Raw genomic sequence first — 13,145 nt, 5'->3', positions numbered from 1 at the left:
GAGGATTTGATTGTGGCTTTGACAATCAGACATGTTGTGGCAGAAAGGATGTGAAAGTGAAGTACCCTAACGGCAGTTGGTGGTGACGTCCTGTTTGCTGAGGACAGGAGCAAGCTCCACATGTCCGTGGGGGCTGCGTGCGTAACTGACAGCTATTGCACCCCTCAGGAGCTCAGCCTTCTCTTAGGCTGGCTCCCTGGAAACAAAGCCATGGCTGCCCCTTCTTCAGCTGGTGTGGAGCAACCTCATCCAAGCTAACCTCTCACTGTGAATCTAGAGATTGCAGCCATTTCAGCTGCCTCCTGTGCAAGGACCATTCCCACCTGAAACTCGGAGAAGAATCACAAGTTCGCTTTTGCAGCTTTCAGGCTCCATTGAGTCTCTGCATGAGCAAGGATGATGGACCAGCAGTTATAATACAAACCCGGGACTCTGGGGATGTACAACGGTTCAGCATATGCTTCACAAGTGTAGGTTCCATTGATGCAGTAACAGAAATATATAATAAGAAGTTAATAAAGAAATAAAAGATGGCAACCCCCACACCCTGAAGCTTTTACCGCTCCAGGCCTGACATGCAAAGAACAGATAAGCTCTCTTTCCTGACATGTAACTGCCTCTACATCACCATGACCAACATTTAGGGCTTAAATGGATGGAGTCCCTCAGTACATCAGAAGTTGTGTTTATTGAAGAGGTTACTACCACCTGCCAGCTGTTTATTGCCCCTCTGCTGGAGTTCGCTGTCTCCTCAGATCTGTTGGCTCACTTCATCTTAATCTTATTTAGGCAAATGGGTCTGAGGTAATGCAGACGGTGTAAATATGTGAGTTTGGTAACTCTGCTCGTTTAATCTGAAAAGGGTTGGGGAATACTCATACTAGCAACTGTACTAACATATGTGAGGAGCACTAATATCTGATGGGGTGATGCCAACAAAAAATGGGGACAGTGACTTTTTTCACTGGATCAGCTGGGCTTTGGAAAAGAGGACCTGTTTATAATCTTAGGACATGCATTTCTTTTGGCAGTAGTACTGGCTTAACAGACCCTATTATCTCCCTCTGCCACCAAACCTTCTCTTTGGTCAAACAGTAAGAAGCGGGTAACAGCCTTGTGCACTCTGCCCCTTCTCTTCCCCCTTCCTGTTATGCCAGCACTACTGTTTGAGCCGTTGGGTGAGTCAGTGCAAGGATTTGGATAAAAATAGGCTTGCTTTCTCTCCGCTTGGGTTGCTGGCACACCATACAGCTGTGCAGACCATTGCATCAACGCCCAGAAGGTCCATGCCAGGTGATTGTGGCAGTCACCTGGAGCTGCTGGAGCTGGTGCTGCAGCTGAAAGAGATGTTCATGTAGCCATGGCATTCCTCTCTTGTGCCTCATTTCCTTAATGGCGAAGTGGGAGTAACTGGACTTCTCAGTTTACAGGAGTGCTTAAAGGGTAAATCTATCAAAGAAACAGCTCTCAAACCAGGAAGTTGCCCCCTTGCGAAAGCACAGGATGTACCAGGTTGGAATGGAGAAGGCTCAGGATAATTTCATCTGACCTCTCCCATCTCTCTCCTCCTTCATCCTCTTTCAGCCTTTGCAGCTTCTCCTTTTGGTCCCCAGGAGCATTCACTTTGTGTCCCATGTGCAGAGGGGCTTAAAAAAATTCACACTGTGGTGGACTTTCTTGGAACTTGGAAGACAGGATTGCAGTACGAGTGATATTTATGAGTGATACAGCATGACTATACTTCAGGAGTCTAAGGCAGCTGAAAGTTGGGCTGCAGGAATTTGGGATTTCACAGAGAGCAGACATGCATGCACGTGTAAAAGGGTGGGGAATGAAGATAAGGTGGGGGGAAAAGGGAATTACAGACTATTATAGCAAAGGAGAAAGGTGAGGCTCCCACTAAAAGAATTAGAGCTGCTGTATTCAAGATTGGAAATGCAAAATACTACAGAAATGGGTCAGAAATAGAGTGCATCAGGCAAAATCACAATTTTATCACCCTTGTAAAAATTCAGAATTGCATATACACTACAGCCATAGAAAAGAAATTCAGTTTGCAAAAGAAAAATACTGTGCCATCTCCTATTAAAATTTTTGCATTTCTGGTTGTACATAAAAATATCCTACAGACAAATTATTTTACTTGGTTAAGACATGGAGGCCACATTATTCTGTCTCTAGAAACAGCAATTGATAAATACTGTGATATATAAAATGTACGACCATAGAGTGGAAAAAGTTTAGGAAAGAAAACGAAGGCTTTTTATTTTTCTTTGAACATTCAGTGTGTTTACAGCTAAGGTACCGATCTCATTTATTTTATGGGTGTGAAAGCTGTGTCCTGTCAGTTCAACTATTTCTTCCATGTATCAGTCAATCCTGCATGCTACAACTGATGACAGGAAGGACCTCCGACCAATGTGTAGCTAACAGCAAATATTTCTTTTGGTTTCCCATGTGTCTCTTGCACATCAGAAAAGATTTGTAAAGGCAGGAGAATGGGAAAGAAACTTGGCAGAGAACTCTATGATTACTGTTATACTGATTCTCATTTAAGTTTTCTAATTTATAAATAAATGTGACCATAAATTATGAACTCGAAGGAAAGCTGGCCTTTTTCTAAATTTCTCCAAAATGCAATGATGTTCTCAAACAATGACATAGGATCCAGAAATATTACTGTAATTCAGTTTAAAGTCTCAGATTTCACTGGTGGGTAAATCCCAAAATCAACAACCCCTCCTATTACTGCCAAGTGGGAGATTTTGATTTGATTTAGAAAACCGGTGGGGTTGCTATCTCACCAAAGTACAGACTCAAGAGCTGTTTTTTCCTAGAGGCCTCAGTCCACAGAAGCACTTAATCAGGGCTTAACTTTAAGGAAGCAAGTGATCTTATTGACTTCAATAGATGATTCGCTTTTGTAAAATTGAGGTATTTAAACATTCTATTCAAGTGGTCTAAATCCAGCATGTTGCATTTCCATAATAAAATCATGTATGACATTCTGGAGATGGAGATGGTGATGTTTTGAAGTCCTTTTGTTTACACATTGCCAGAAGAAATTGATTAAATTACCCAAGATTAGTGGTTGCTGAAGAATGGATTTTAATTAAATGGTAGAATGTGTCACTCTCTACATGTTTTAGGCCACAATCTGTTGGCATAAACCACATTTTTTTTCTAAGTTCATTATGACCAGCTAAAATAAAATTATTACACTTACCTACAGGCTATACACCTAAGAGATTCTGTCTTATCACCTGGATATCTATGGTAATAGTTTACATGCTACATTTGTGACTGAAATGTAAATATTATGCAATAAAGAAAACACCACTATGTTATACTTATATGTTGACCTCGTAAGGGATCTTTAAAGTGAAATTCCATTACTATAGCTCCAAATACCAAGCTAAAGCAGCCCTGAGCTGGCTGCTTACTTTTCTGTGATGTGATTTATGCCTTATTGAAATAAATTAAAAGATTTACACTGACTTCGGAATGATTTCGATTGGATGTTTAACTAGTAAAAGAAATGATAATTTAATAAAAGCCCACATACTTCTCTCTTTTTTCCTCATTAAATCTAATGCAAATCTAAAAGAAGGAAACTGAGAATTACAGTGAATTTGACAACTGTTTCATCAAACTGTGCAGTGGATTTAAACATACAGCACAACAAGAACACAGCAAAAAAGCTTTTTTTTTTTTTTTTTTTTACACAGGGATTTTTCAGACTCTTGCGGGTATCCAGGTCAAATCCAACAGGCTCTTGAACCTCTGACTGGATTTTTACCTCGCCCCCCCCAAAATTAAATATTTCTCCCAATACTTCTAGCATAACACCTTGGACCTATTACAATATTGGTTTGTCTTCCGTCTCTCTCTTCACTGTTACTCTTTGTATGATCTGGAAGGCGCTGCTCTGACCAAATGGAAGGATGGCTGCTGTACTGCTGAGAAAGGCACCTAACTTCCATGGGGTTGAGCTACAGATGGGTGGCCTAGGGGTTCTGTACGGATGTTGTAGCCAATGGAATAAAAAACTTACCAATAGTAAGTTTAGAAAATTATGTTGTTTATCTTGAAAAGGGATCTCAGAGCACCAGAGTTCATAATTTATCAGAAAAAAATCCAGAGAAAGAAACCGCACTTGGACACCATTGGTTTATAGAAAATAATTAAATTGAAGGAACAATGAAAATGGAACTAAAGTTGAAACTGCACACTTACGATATCAAATATCAATGCAATCACTTTGCAGCAGATAATGTGCATGGCAATTAGAGCTTTTTTACATTATATTATAATAAATTCATAATTCATGCATACAATGAGAGCTTTTGGAAAGGAGCATTTGAATTTAACAAACACTACCACTCATCATCTGAGCAAAGATGGCAAAAGGAATTTCAACATTATTTGCGATCTAGAAAATTGAACCATCGTTGTTGCTTTGTGTTGTGCTTCCCTTGCACAGACTGCAGTGCCTTCTGTCTGCTTTAGGGTGTGGCATCTGCCATTGGGGAGGAAAAACTGGCATGTGTTGCCTTTTATAGCAGACTGATTTCATTGTGCTGAGGGCCTCAATTTTATAGCCTCTTAGTTCCAATCTTGTAGCCGAGTTGCTGAAACAAATGGGAGGAAAAAGAGTTAGAGGTATGAACTCTTCAGTTTAAAGCCTCATCCTTTTTCTTCCCTTTCCGGGGGAAAACATTTCAAAGTAAATTTGCGTTAAACTTTTGCGGGTTATTTTCCGATGGGAAAGAGTTGCAGAGGATGTCAGGAAGTATTGCGATCTGCAGCCCAGGCACTATCAGTACATCTCAGAAGATCTTCAATATACGTATTTTTGCTCAAATATAAATGTCTCGAAGTAAAAAGTGTAATTGATTTTATATTTTATTTTAGAGTACACATGTAAATAAATACACACAAGGAGACATCTATATTTTTATTTGCATATGAAAGACTTCAAAAAATCAGCTTAGGTGGTTTAATGTGTATAATTAGGGTGCATTTGAATATAGAAAAGAAGAAAATCCAGGAGAAAATGTCAAAAAGGCTCACTAACAAAGATGTAGTATTCTCTTGGCAAAAGCTGATGAATGATTTGGCATGAGTTCATCTTACAGTTCTGTTATTCTCTCTCCTACAAAGATGATATAACCCTTTCTAGCAGTTTGCGTAGAATTGCAATTTGTTGTTGTTACAGCCGGTAATGACCCTTGGGTATGCACCTGATTCCCCCCACTAGAATTACTCACCCTTTTTTTTCCCACTCTACTAAATACTTTTTCTTACTGATCCATCTAACATTTTTGCACGTGGAAAGAGTACAAAAAAAAAGAGAAAAGTACAATTGTAACAGACTATTAGCAAGATGTACTTGACAACACCGAGACGTTTCAGAACTAACTCCAGAAAGGAAATCAGAAGATATCTGACTCGTCAGACAGAACTAAAATGAATAGACACTGGAAGCACACTGTTCATACATTTATCAATAGTCTTTGCATGTAACTCAACATTATACCATGAAGCTTCTGCTCTTTAATGTTTTCACAGTGGAGTCAAAAAAGACTACCGATTCAGGACAGCAGCTTGATACGCGGCGTTCTTCTCCAGTATTATGATTGAATCTCCTGTTTATCCATTGTGAAATTGGAAGTGTGCTTACCTTTAACAGAGCGCATAAATATATACATTTAAAACAGCGTGGTTTAGACCGTTGCTGTATGGAAAAGGTTTGTTAATATCCAAGTTTGCTCTGTTCATAGCCAAGTATTTGAACTCCCAAAGGCTTTCATTAGTTGACCATAAGGTCTGACTATTACCTTTTGTTATATTAAGGTATCATTTGTATTAAGGTAGTTATAAAAAAAAACTTCAGATTGTTCTGGTTCAAAAATGTAAGTCAGCAGCAGCTTTCCATTTGGAGGAAGAGTTGCTCATAGGACATATTTTTGTTTTTGGTTTAGTACGTTTTCATGATTGGCTTGTGTGTACTGGAAATTATATTGTTTGGGAGAACAAGTATGAGACCGAAAACGCCTCGCTCGCCTTGATCAACTCCTGTGGATCTGCAAATAAGTACACTGAACATATTGAAAACTGCCCTATATAGAAAATCAGCATCAGTGCAAATGACCGTTAGAATTTGGAGACATCTGGACAATATTGACAACTGCAAAGATGCTACCGCTGCAGAATTTTAGGTTAAATTTTATAACCGTCTGCACACACAGTATAAATCTTCAGGGGGCGGGTGGCTGGAAGGTGGGGGGAAAGAAAGAATCTAAAACAAGTCTTATTTCTCCGAGGAAAGAGCAAACGCGTCCCTGTCCTCGCAAGACGAGGCGGCTGCAGACCCCGGCATAAGGGGCTGGAGGGGGGCAGCGTGCGGGCCCCTACTTTGACCGATCCGTCTGCTCGGGCACAGTTGGACGCGGGGCGCCGCGCGCATGCGGGGCCCCTCTCCGCCCTCCCGCCGGACCGGCCCGCGCGGGGCAGCGCCGCCGGCGGCACCCTCGGCCCAGCAGCACCGGGGACAGTCGCGCTGCCCCCCCCCCCCCCGCACCAGCGGCGCTGGGCGCCGCGGGGCGGCGCCTCGGGGCCCGCCTCGACCGCTGGCCTCGGAGCGGCCCCCGCGCGGGTCTTTCGCTCCCCGCGGGCCGCAAGCCCCCTCGCGCACACGGGCGGGACCCCGGGGGGAAGGGGGGATCCGCGGGGAGCGCGCCCCCCCAGCCTGCAGCGCTGCAGGGAGAGCGGAGAGGGGAGCGGGCGCCGGAGCAAGTCCAGCGTGGAGTCCAGTCCGCGTGTTGCGGTTGCGCGGGAGCGATCGGGGCGGAGTGGGCGATGGCTGCCGGCGCTGGCTGGCTCGCTCTCGCGCTCAGGCCATGCTGGGCCAGCGAGGCTCCGGCAGACGTGTGTTTACCCATATCCGGGTTAGTTGATTCGCGCTGATTAAAAAAAAAGTGTCATTAAACCTGAACAAAAAAACTTTCAACCTGAAATCACACAGCGGGAACGGGCACGTACCGGAAGACGTTCTTACCATTTCTAACCTCAACCACGGACTCGGGGAGGGAAATCTCTGTAACTCGGTGCGTGCTGAGCGGTCCGCAGGGGATACTCTGGCTCAATCAAGGCCCGGCCCCGGCCGTTCCTCCTTTTGCCCCTCTCTTCTTCCGCCCCCCACCCCTCTGCTCGCCCCACCTTTTTGATAGTGGGGGTCGATTTTTTGTTATTGTTCAATGTTTTTAATTTTTTTTTTTTTAACATAGTTAGCAGCACCATTTTCTCCGGACTCGCATGTTTTGCGATGATCATGGCCGCGCAAGTCGCAGCGGCTCCCGCGGGTGCGAACAACAGCAAGGGCAAAGCCCCGAGACTGCCGGGCGGCCTGGGCCCGGAGCGGGGCCCGGGGGGGGCCGGGGCTCCCGGGCCGGGCCCCGCGCTGGGGGTCGGCGAGGGGAGTCTGGCCGGCGGCAGCAGCGTGAATAAGTGAGATCACCATCTCCACCACCACCACCGCAGCGAGCCACCGAACATGACCAATAACGCGGCTCCCGCCGCTGCCGCCCGTAACAACAACGCCAGCGGCGGCGGCGGCGGCGGCGCCGCCTCCTCCTCGGAGCCGGCTCTGAAGGAAGGTGGAAGCGCCTCGGCGTTATCTTCATCTTCTTCGTCTTCTTCTTTCTCCTCCTCCTCCTCCTCCTCCAACCCGGCCTCGGCTATGGAGACGGGGCTGCCTCCCAACCACAAGCTGAAGAGCGTCGGAGGCGATCACCCCGCCGCGCCGCCCCACCACCACCAGACCCACCACCCGCATCACCAGGCCCACCACCACCATGCCCACCACCCGCACCACCACCACCATGCACTACAGCAGCAGCTAAATCAATTCCCGCCGCCGCCGCCGCCGCAGCAGCCGCCGCCTCAGCACCATCCCGTGCAGAATAACAACAGCAGCCTCGGCGGCGGCGGCAGCGGCAGCAACAACAACGGCGGTGGCGGTGGCTGCGCTGCTCAGCCCAGTGCCGACATGGAGCAGCAGCAACATTGAGGAAAAGACAGTGTTTTGGGCGCTCAGGCCGAAACCCCCCAGCAGCCGCAGCAAAGGCTGAATAAAAGCGCCGACGAGGAGGAGATGCCCAGCAAGATGGGCGAGCCCATCGGCGGCCGCTACGACCACACAGGCTTGGGACCCCTGGGCGGACAGCAGCAGCCCCAGCAGCCGCCCCCGAGTGCTGGGAGCGGCGGCGGCGGCCTCGGCGGCGGCGGCGGCGGGAGCGGGGGATGCTGCGGCGGCCCCTCCGCTGTTTGTGTCTCGGAGTTCAATAGCTATTATGCGAACCCTGCCCCTGCCCCTGCCAGCACCGCTACGGCGAGCCGCGCCGGGCCTTGCTTTGAGCAACATGGCTGACAACAAAGCCCCGGGATGGGGATAATGCACCCCACGGCGGCCCCCAACAGCATGGACCCCCTGCATAACTTCCACGAAGGGTACCCCAACAGCCCGGTACAACCACTAACAGGGCTACGGCCGCGGCCCCGGCGGCGGCGGCGCAGGCGGCGGCGGCAGCGCGGGAGCCGTAGCGGCTGCGGCGGCGGAGGCCGCTGGGGCAGCCTGCGGCGGCGGCTCGGGGGGCTCCGCGGCGGGCTACGGGGTGCTGAGCTCCCCGCGGCAGCCCGGCGGCGGCATGATGATGGGCCCCGGCGGCCGGGCCGGCCTCTGCAATGCTGTTGCCGGCGCGGCGGCGGCCGGCGGCTTCGCGCGGTTCCCCGGGGAGAACCAGCACCCGTCCGGGGCCACCCCTACCTTGAACCAGCTCTTCACGGCCCCCAGCCCCATGATGCGGAGCTACGGCAGCAGCTACCCCGACTACAGCAGCCTGAGCGCCCCGCCGCAGCCCCAGCCCCGGCCAGCGGCGGCCGACCCGGGAAGCCAGCAGGCAGCAGCGGGCATGGGCATGGGCAAGGACATGGGCGCCCAGTACGGAGCGGCAAACCCGGCCTGGGCAGCGGCACAACAAAGGAACCAACCGGCGAGGAGTCCCGGGAACACCGGGCAGGCCAGCAGCAGGACCCAGGGAAATCCCCGCGCTCGGTGAAAGGACGGCTGGTGCCTCCGTGTCGCTCGTGTCGGGCTCTTAGTGTCTTTAAAATTCATTTTTTTTCTCCCTTCCCCCCCCCTCGTCCCCCATCCCTCTCTTTTTCCTTGTATTTTTTTCTCTCCCTCCCCTCTCCGCGAACCCCCCCCCCCCCCTTCTTCGGGCTATTTCTGCCCATCGCTTGCTCCGTAGCGAGTTTGAGCAGCGCACAATGCGCTGCACCTCTGGGGCTGTAGCCCCGGAGTGCTTTTTTCGCTACCGAAATTAGGTTGTTCGCAGACCCAATTAAGTATTTGCCCCAACCACTTTGAAACAGAGTCGGACGGACGCAGGGCCGGGAGGACAAGCAGCGCGCGACGGACGGGGGCGGGGGTTGTGATTTTGTAACCGGATTGTCGGACGCGGGGGGCTCCCGGGGGATAACGTCAATTATCTTTCACGGGGCCTTTTTTTTTTTTTTTTCTTTTTCTCCTCCTCCTTTTTTCTTCTCTCTTTACCCGGTATTTTTTTTCTTTTTCCGATCAGAACTAGTTGCGCCGTTGCGCGCTCTTGGCAAATTAGTTTGTCACTGATTGGAGTTACCGCAGTGAGATCCACGTAACGCGGCCGCGCGCCTTTCCCTGTGGGAAGAGCGCGCGCGTGTTTGTGCGCGCGTGTGCGCCCAGTCCTCGCGGGGCGCCCCCGCCCGGTGACCTTCCCTGGACTCTCCCGCCGCCAGGAGCGCGCTCCGGTGCGCGGGCGCGTAACAGCGCGTCGCTTGTCCGCCAACACACCGAAATAAAAAAAAAAAAAAGAAAAAGAAAAAAAAAAAAAAAGAAAGAAGAAAAAGTCCTTGGCGTCAGCAAAGGGGCGAGGGCACAGGAGCGGGCCGCCGCGCCCCCCCTCCCCCCCGCACCCCTCTGCCCCTGCCCCGGGAACTCCGTCGATGGATCGATGGATCCGATCGATAGACAGGCGCGATGATCGCGGGGCGGCGGGTGCGGCGCAGCGCCTTTCCGGGGCGGCGCGGTGCGGGAGGAATGCAGGCTTCCGGGCGCGACCCTTGGAGGAGCGTCCGGGTCTCCTCCGCCCCGCAGGTTGGGAATTTGAATTGTGGAGGTAAACTGGCTGCAACCGTCTCCCGACAGCTGCCTCCGAGTTGACATCTAATCTGCCATCTGATTGGCTCCGCGCGCGCCATTGGGCACCTCGCGCCGCTGATGTAAATAGAGGCGCTGGAGCGGCGCAGGCACAGGAGCCCCCGCCGCAAACAACGCCGGCACCACCGGGGGCAGGGGGGCACCGGCACCGCTGCTCGGGCACCTTCCCCCCTTCCGTCCCCCCTTTCACTCTGGTTACACTGCGTGGTTTTCCTGGGCGTTGACTTTATCTATCTATCTATCTATCTATCTATCTATCTATCTATCTATCTATCTATCTTATTTGTTTTAGATTTTTAATTCCGCGCTAATTGGTGGCGGTAGGGGAAGTATCTTGTAATAACAGTGCATTTGGACGAGGATTCGGGTTTTTGCATCACGCTGGTGCTTTCTTAAAAAAAAAAAAAAAAAAAAGAAAAACAACAAAACCCCCCAGCATTTTGTAGTGTTGCAGATTACGATATTATGCAGGGGATTAGGTCTTTATTAAAAAAAAATAATCCCAGTACTAATTTCATCATGTGTCTGTTTGCTTGATGCCTAACCTGTGCATGCCTTTTAAAAATGCCGTGTTTGCATGTAAGCTGCTGTAGGTGAGAAAACGCCGTGTATTGTACAAAGAAGGGAAGAAGGAGCCTCTCTGCCAGAGGTTACGTTTATTTCAGCTCTGCGACGAATCCAGATACTCGGGGAAAACGTGCTTTTGCGTTTGAATTGTGGTTAGAATACTTCAAGAAGCGTCAGGAGTTGTTGATGTCATTTTTCTACACAAGTGTGAGATTAGGGTTGAATTCTCAGTAGGAAGGTGAATTGTGTTAAATGGAATAGTGCATTAGAGTTTTATGGGTTTCTTTTCCCTTCAACAAGATCTTCCTATTAAGAACTGTTAAATCTTTTAATAGCTTTTAACAGCAAGGTCTGACAGGAACAAATGCAGGTGTATGCTTTTGGGGACTTCCAACAGCTGGATCTTTATGTTAAGTAATGAACAGAAGCTGGAGAAATCACCGCTTAATGTTGCAAACGGTGTATTAATCCTGAAAATATAATAGAAACCCTAGATGGGCTGACTGGGTGTGTGTTCGTCTATTTCCAACAGACCGCTCCTGTCATGTTTTTAGTTTTTATTCCATTTTCTTTCTGTTTCTTCCAGGGAAATAAGATTTTTTTTTGTGTTAGTTTTTACCTTTTTTTAATTTGCAATGGTAAAAGGATCCGTGGAAGCCATAAGGTAATGAGGGCTTGCATGCAGAACCTTTCAGAATTACTTTAAAAATATTTGCATATTCTCCTTTTAAACATGGGTAGTTCAGAATTTCTGGCTTTAAAAGCTAGGAAAACCGTTGTCAGATGTAGTCCATGCTAGTTCAGAGTGCTGTTTCTTCACAGCAGAAATTGCTTAAAGTATTTATTTTTATTGCAGGAGTGAGAGTAAATTCATTACGTCCTCAGTGTGACCCTTAGAAATACTTCCTTATATTTATGGGTTTACATCCTCTCTTACAGATTTCTTTTTTCTTCTTTTTTTTTTTTTATTTTTGTACCATAAGGATTGGTATGCAGCCTAGAAGGAATAGTCTGGCAAGACCACAATTTCTTTGATTATTTTTCAAGTCATTATTATTTTTTTCCTCAAAATAATTGTTATAAAGGCAAGACATCAGTGTTATTTATAATATGATTTTTCTATCTAACCAGTAAGTGATTAAGATAAGAAATTTTCTTAGTTCTAAAAATTAATATTTTTTAGTGTATAAAATGGGTTGTGTCAAATTAAAAATACTTACCAGTAACTTACAGAACACAGGTTTATAAATAAATTGTTATTTATTTTTAATTCCCACGTGTCAATCACCCTGTGTGTTGTATAATTAAGTAGACAAATTGTTTGCTTTTTGAAAGAGAAAATTGGAATATTTGTCCAGAATTTGAATAGGAGGCTTCTCTTTTTTTTTTTTTTTAAATAATCATCTGTGTGTGTACTCTCTATATGTGTATACGTATATTAGAGTATGCTCACTCGTCATGTGTATTTGCAAAGCAGATGTTGATTGGCCCCTATGCCTATAAGGAACTATTGTGCTCTGAACAGAGAAAAAGAACCGACAGCAGGCTACAACATCTGAGGTGCTTGTTCAGAAAATTCTTGCCTCCGCATGGGTAATTTTTGTAATATGCGGAGCTGTGGCTCTAAACTGACTTCTGTGTTTGTCCAGCCTATTAAATTATTTAAGAAAATTTGGCTTCCGTTTCATTTAATTACCTTCCCTAATTGTGAGACATGATGTAAGCTTGCAAAAGAGGCCTCTTTTTTTCTAAAGAAATGCACATTTTCAAAGCAGGTGAATATTGCTCACACGGATACATTGATTTGATGGTAGGGAAGTTGTGTGATGCTAGTACAATACTTTGTCATTCAGGTCTTTTGATTATTGATTAATCCTTGGCAGTGTACAGATATTTAGAGTCATGAGGCTCCTTTTATTTTTCGTTTCTGATTTGCACTGCAGTAGCTTAACACATTAGCTGGCCTCTCTGCGTGTGCTTTATATAAATCTTTCTTCTTTGTGCACATGTGTAAGATGTACATACATCTACACAGAAGGAGAGAACCTGTGTCTTTTCAGGAGTACCTGTATAGCATAAGGTATACAGCAAGTTTTAAAAGCAAAAATCAGTTGAGCTGCTCTGAGTTTGTGTATAATTTGTTTTGCACAGGAGAAACTCTGAATATGCCTGATTCTGCAGCTCTTTTTATGCCAAACAGATTGTCCATATTGGGAGTTCTGGCCAAGTCAGGGCTGCAGAATCATGTCCTGTGCCTGAAAGCCATTAAATGACTGTTAGTGTGGTGAATAGATTCTTGATGTCTCAATGGGAGAATAAA

General features: G+C 47.1%; 1 protein-coding gene across 1 annotated transcript in view; it reads left to right on the top strand.

Annotated features, from left to right (window-relative positions):
- The first annotated feature begins 7,316 nt into the window (after positions 1 to 7,316).
- The window catches only part of ARID1B (AT-rich interaction domain 1B), a 323,933-nt gene continuing 318,104 nt past the window's right edge, over positions 7,317 to 13,145 (top strand). Inside the window, 2 exon segments of the mRNA XM_039387426.1 lie at positions 7,317 to 8,524; positions 8,526 to 9,115. Of these exon segments, the coding sequence (XP_039243360.1) occupies positions 7,328 to 8,524; positions 8,526 to 9,115 (1,787 nt within the window). The 5' untranslated portion in view covers positions 7,317 to 7,327.

The sequence above is a fragment of the Pipra filicauda genome, unplaced genomic scaffold, assembly GCF_003945595.2.
Source record: "Pipra filicauda isolate LSUMZ 115617 unplaced genomic scaffold, ASM394559v2 scaffold55_size4083901_pilon, whole genome shotgun sequence".
Taxonomy (NCBI): Eukaryota; Metazoa; Chordata; class Aves; order Passeriformes; family Pipridae; genus Pipra; species Pipra filicauda.
Note: the sequence above shows the minus strand (reverse complement) of the source record. Positions and strands in the feature narration are given on the sequence as shown.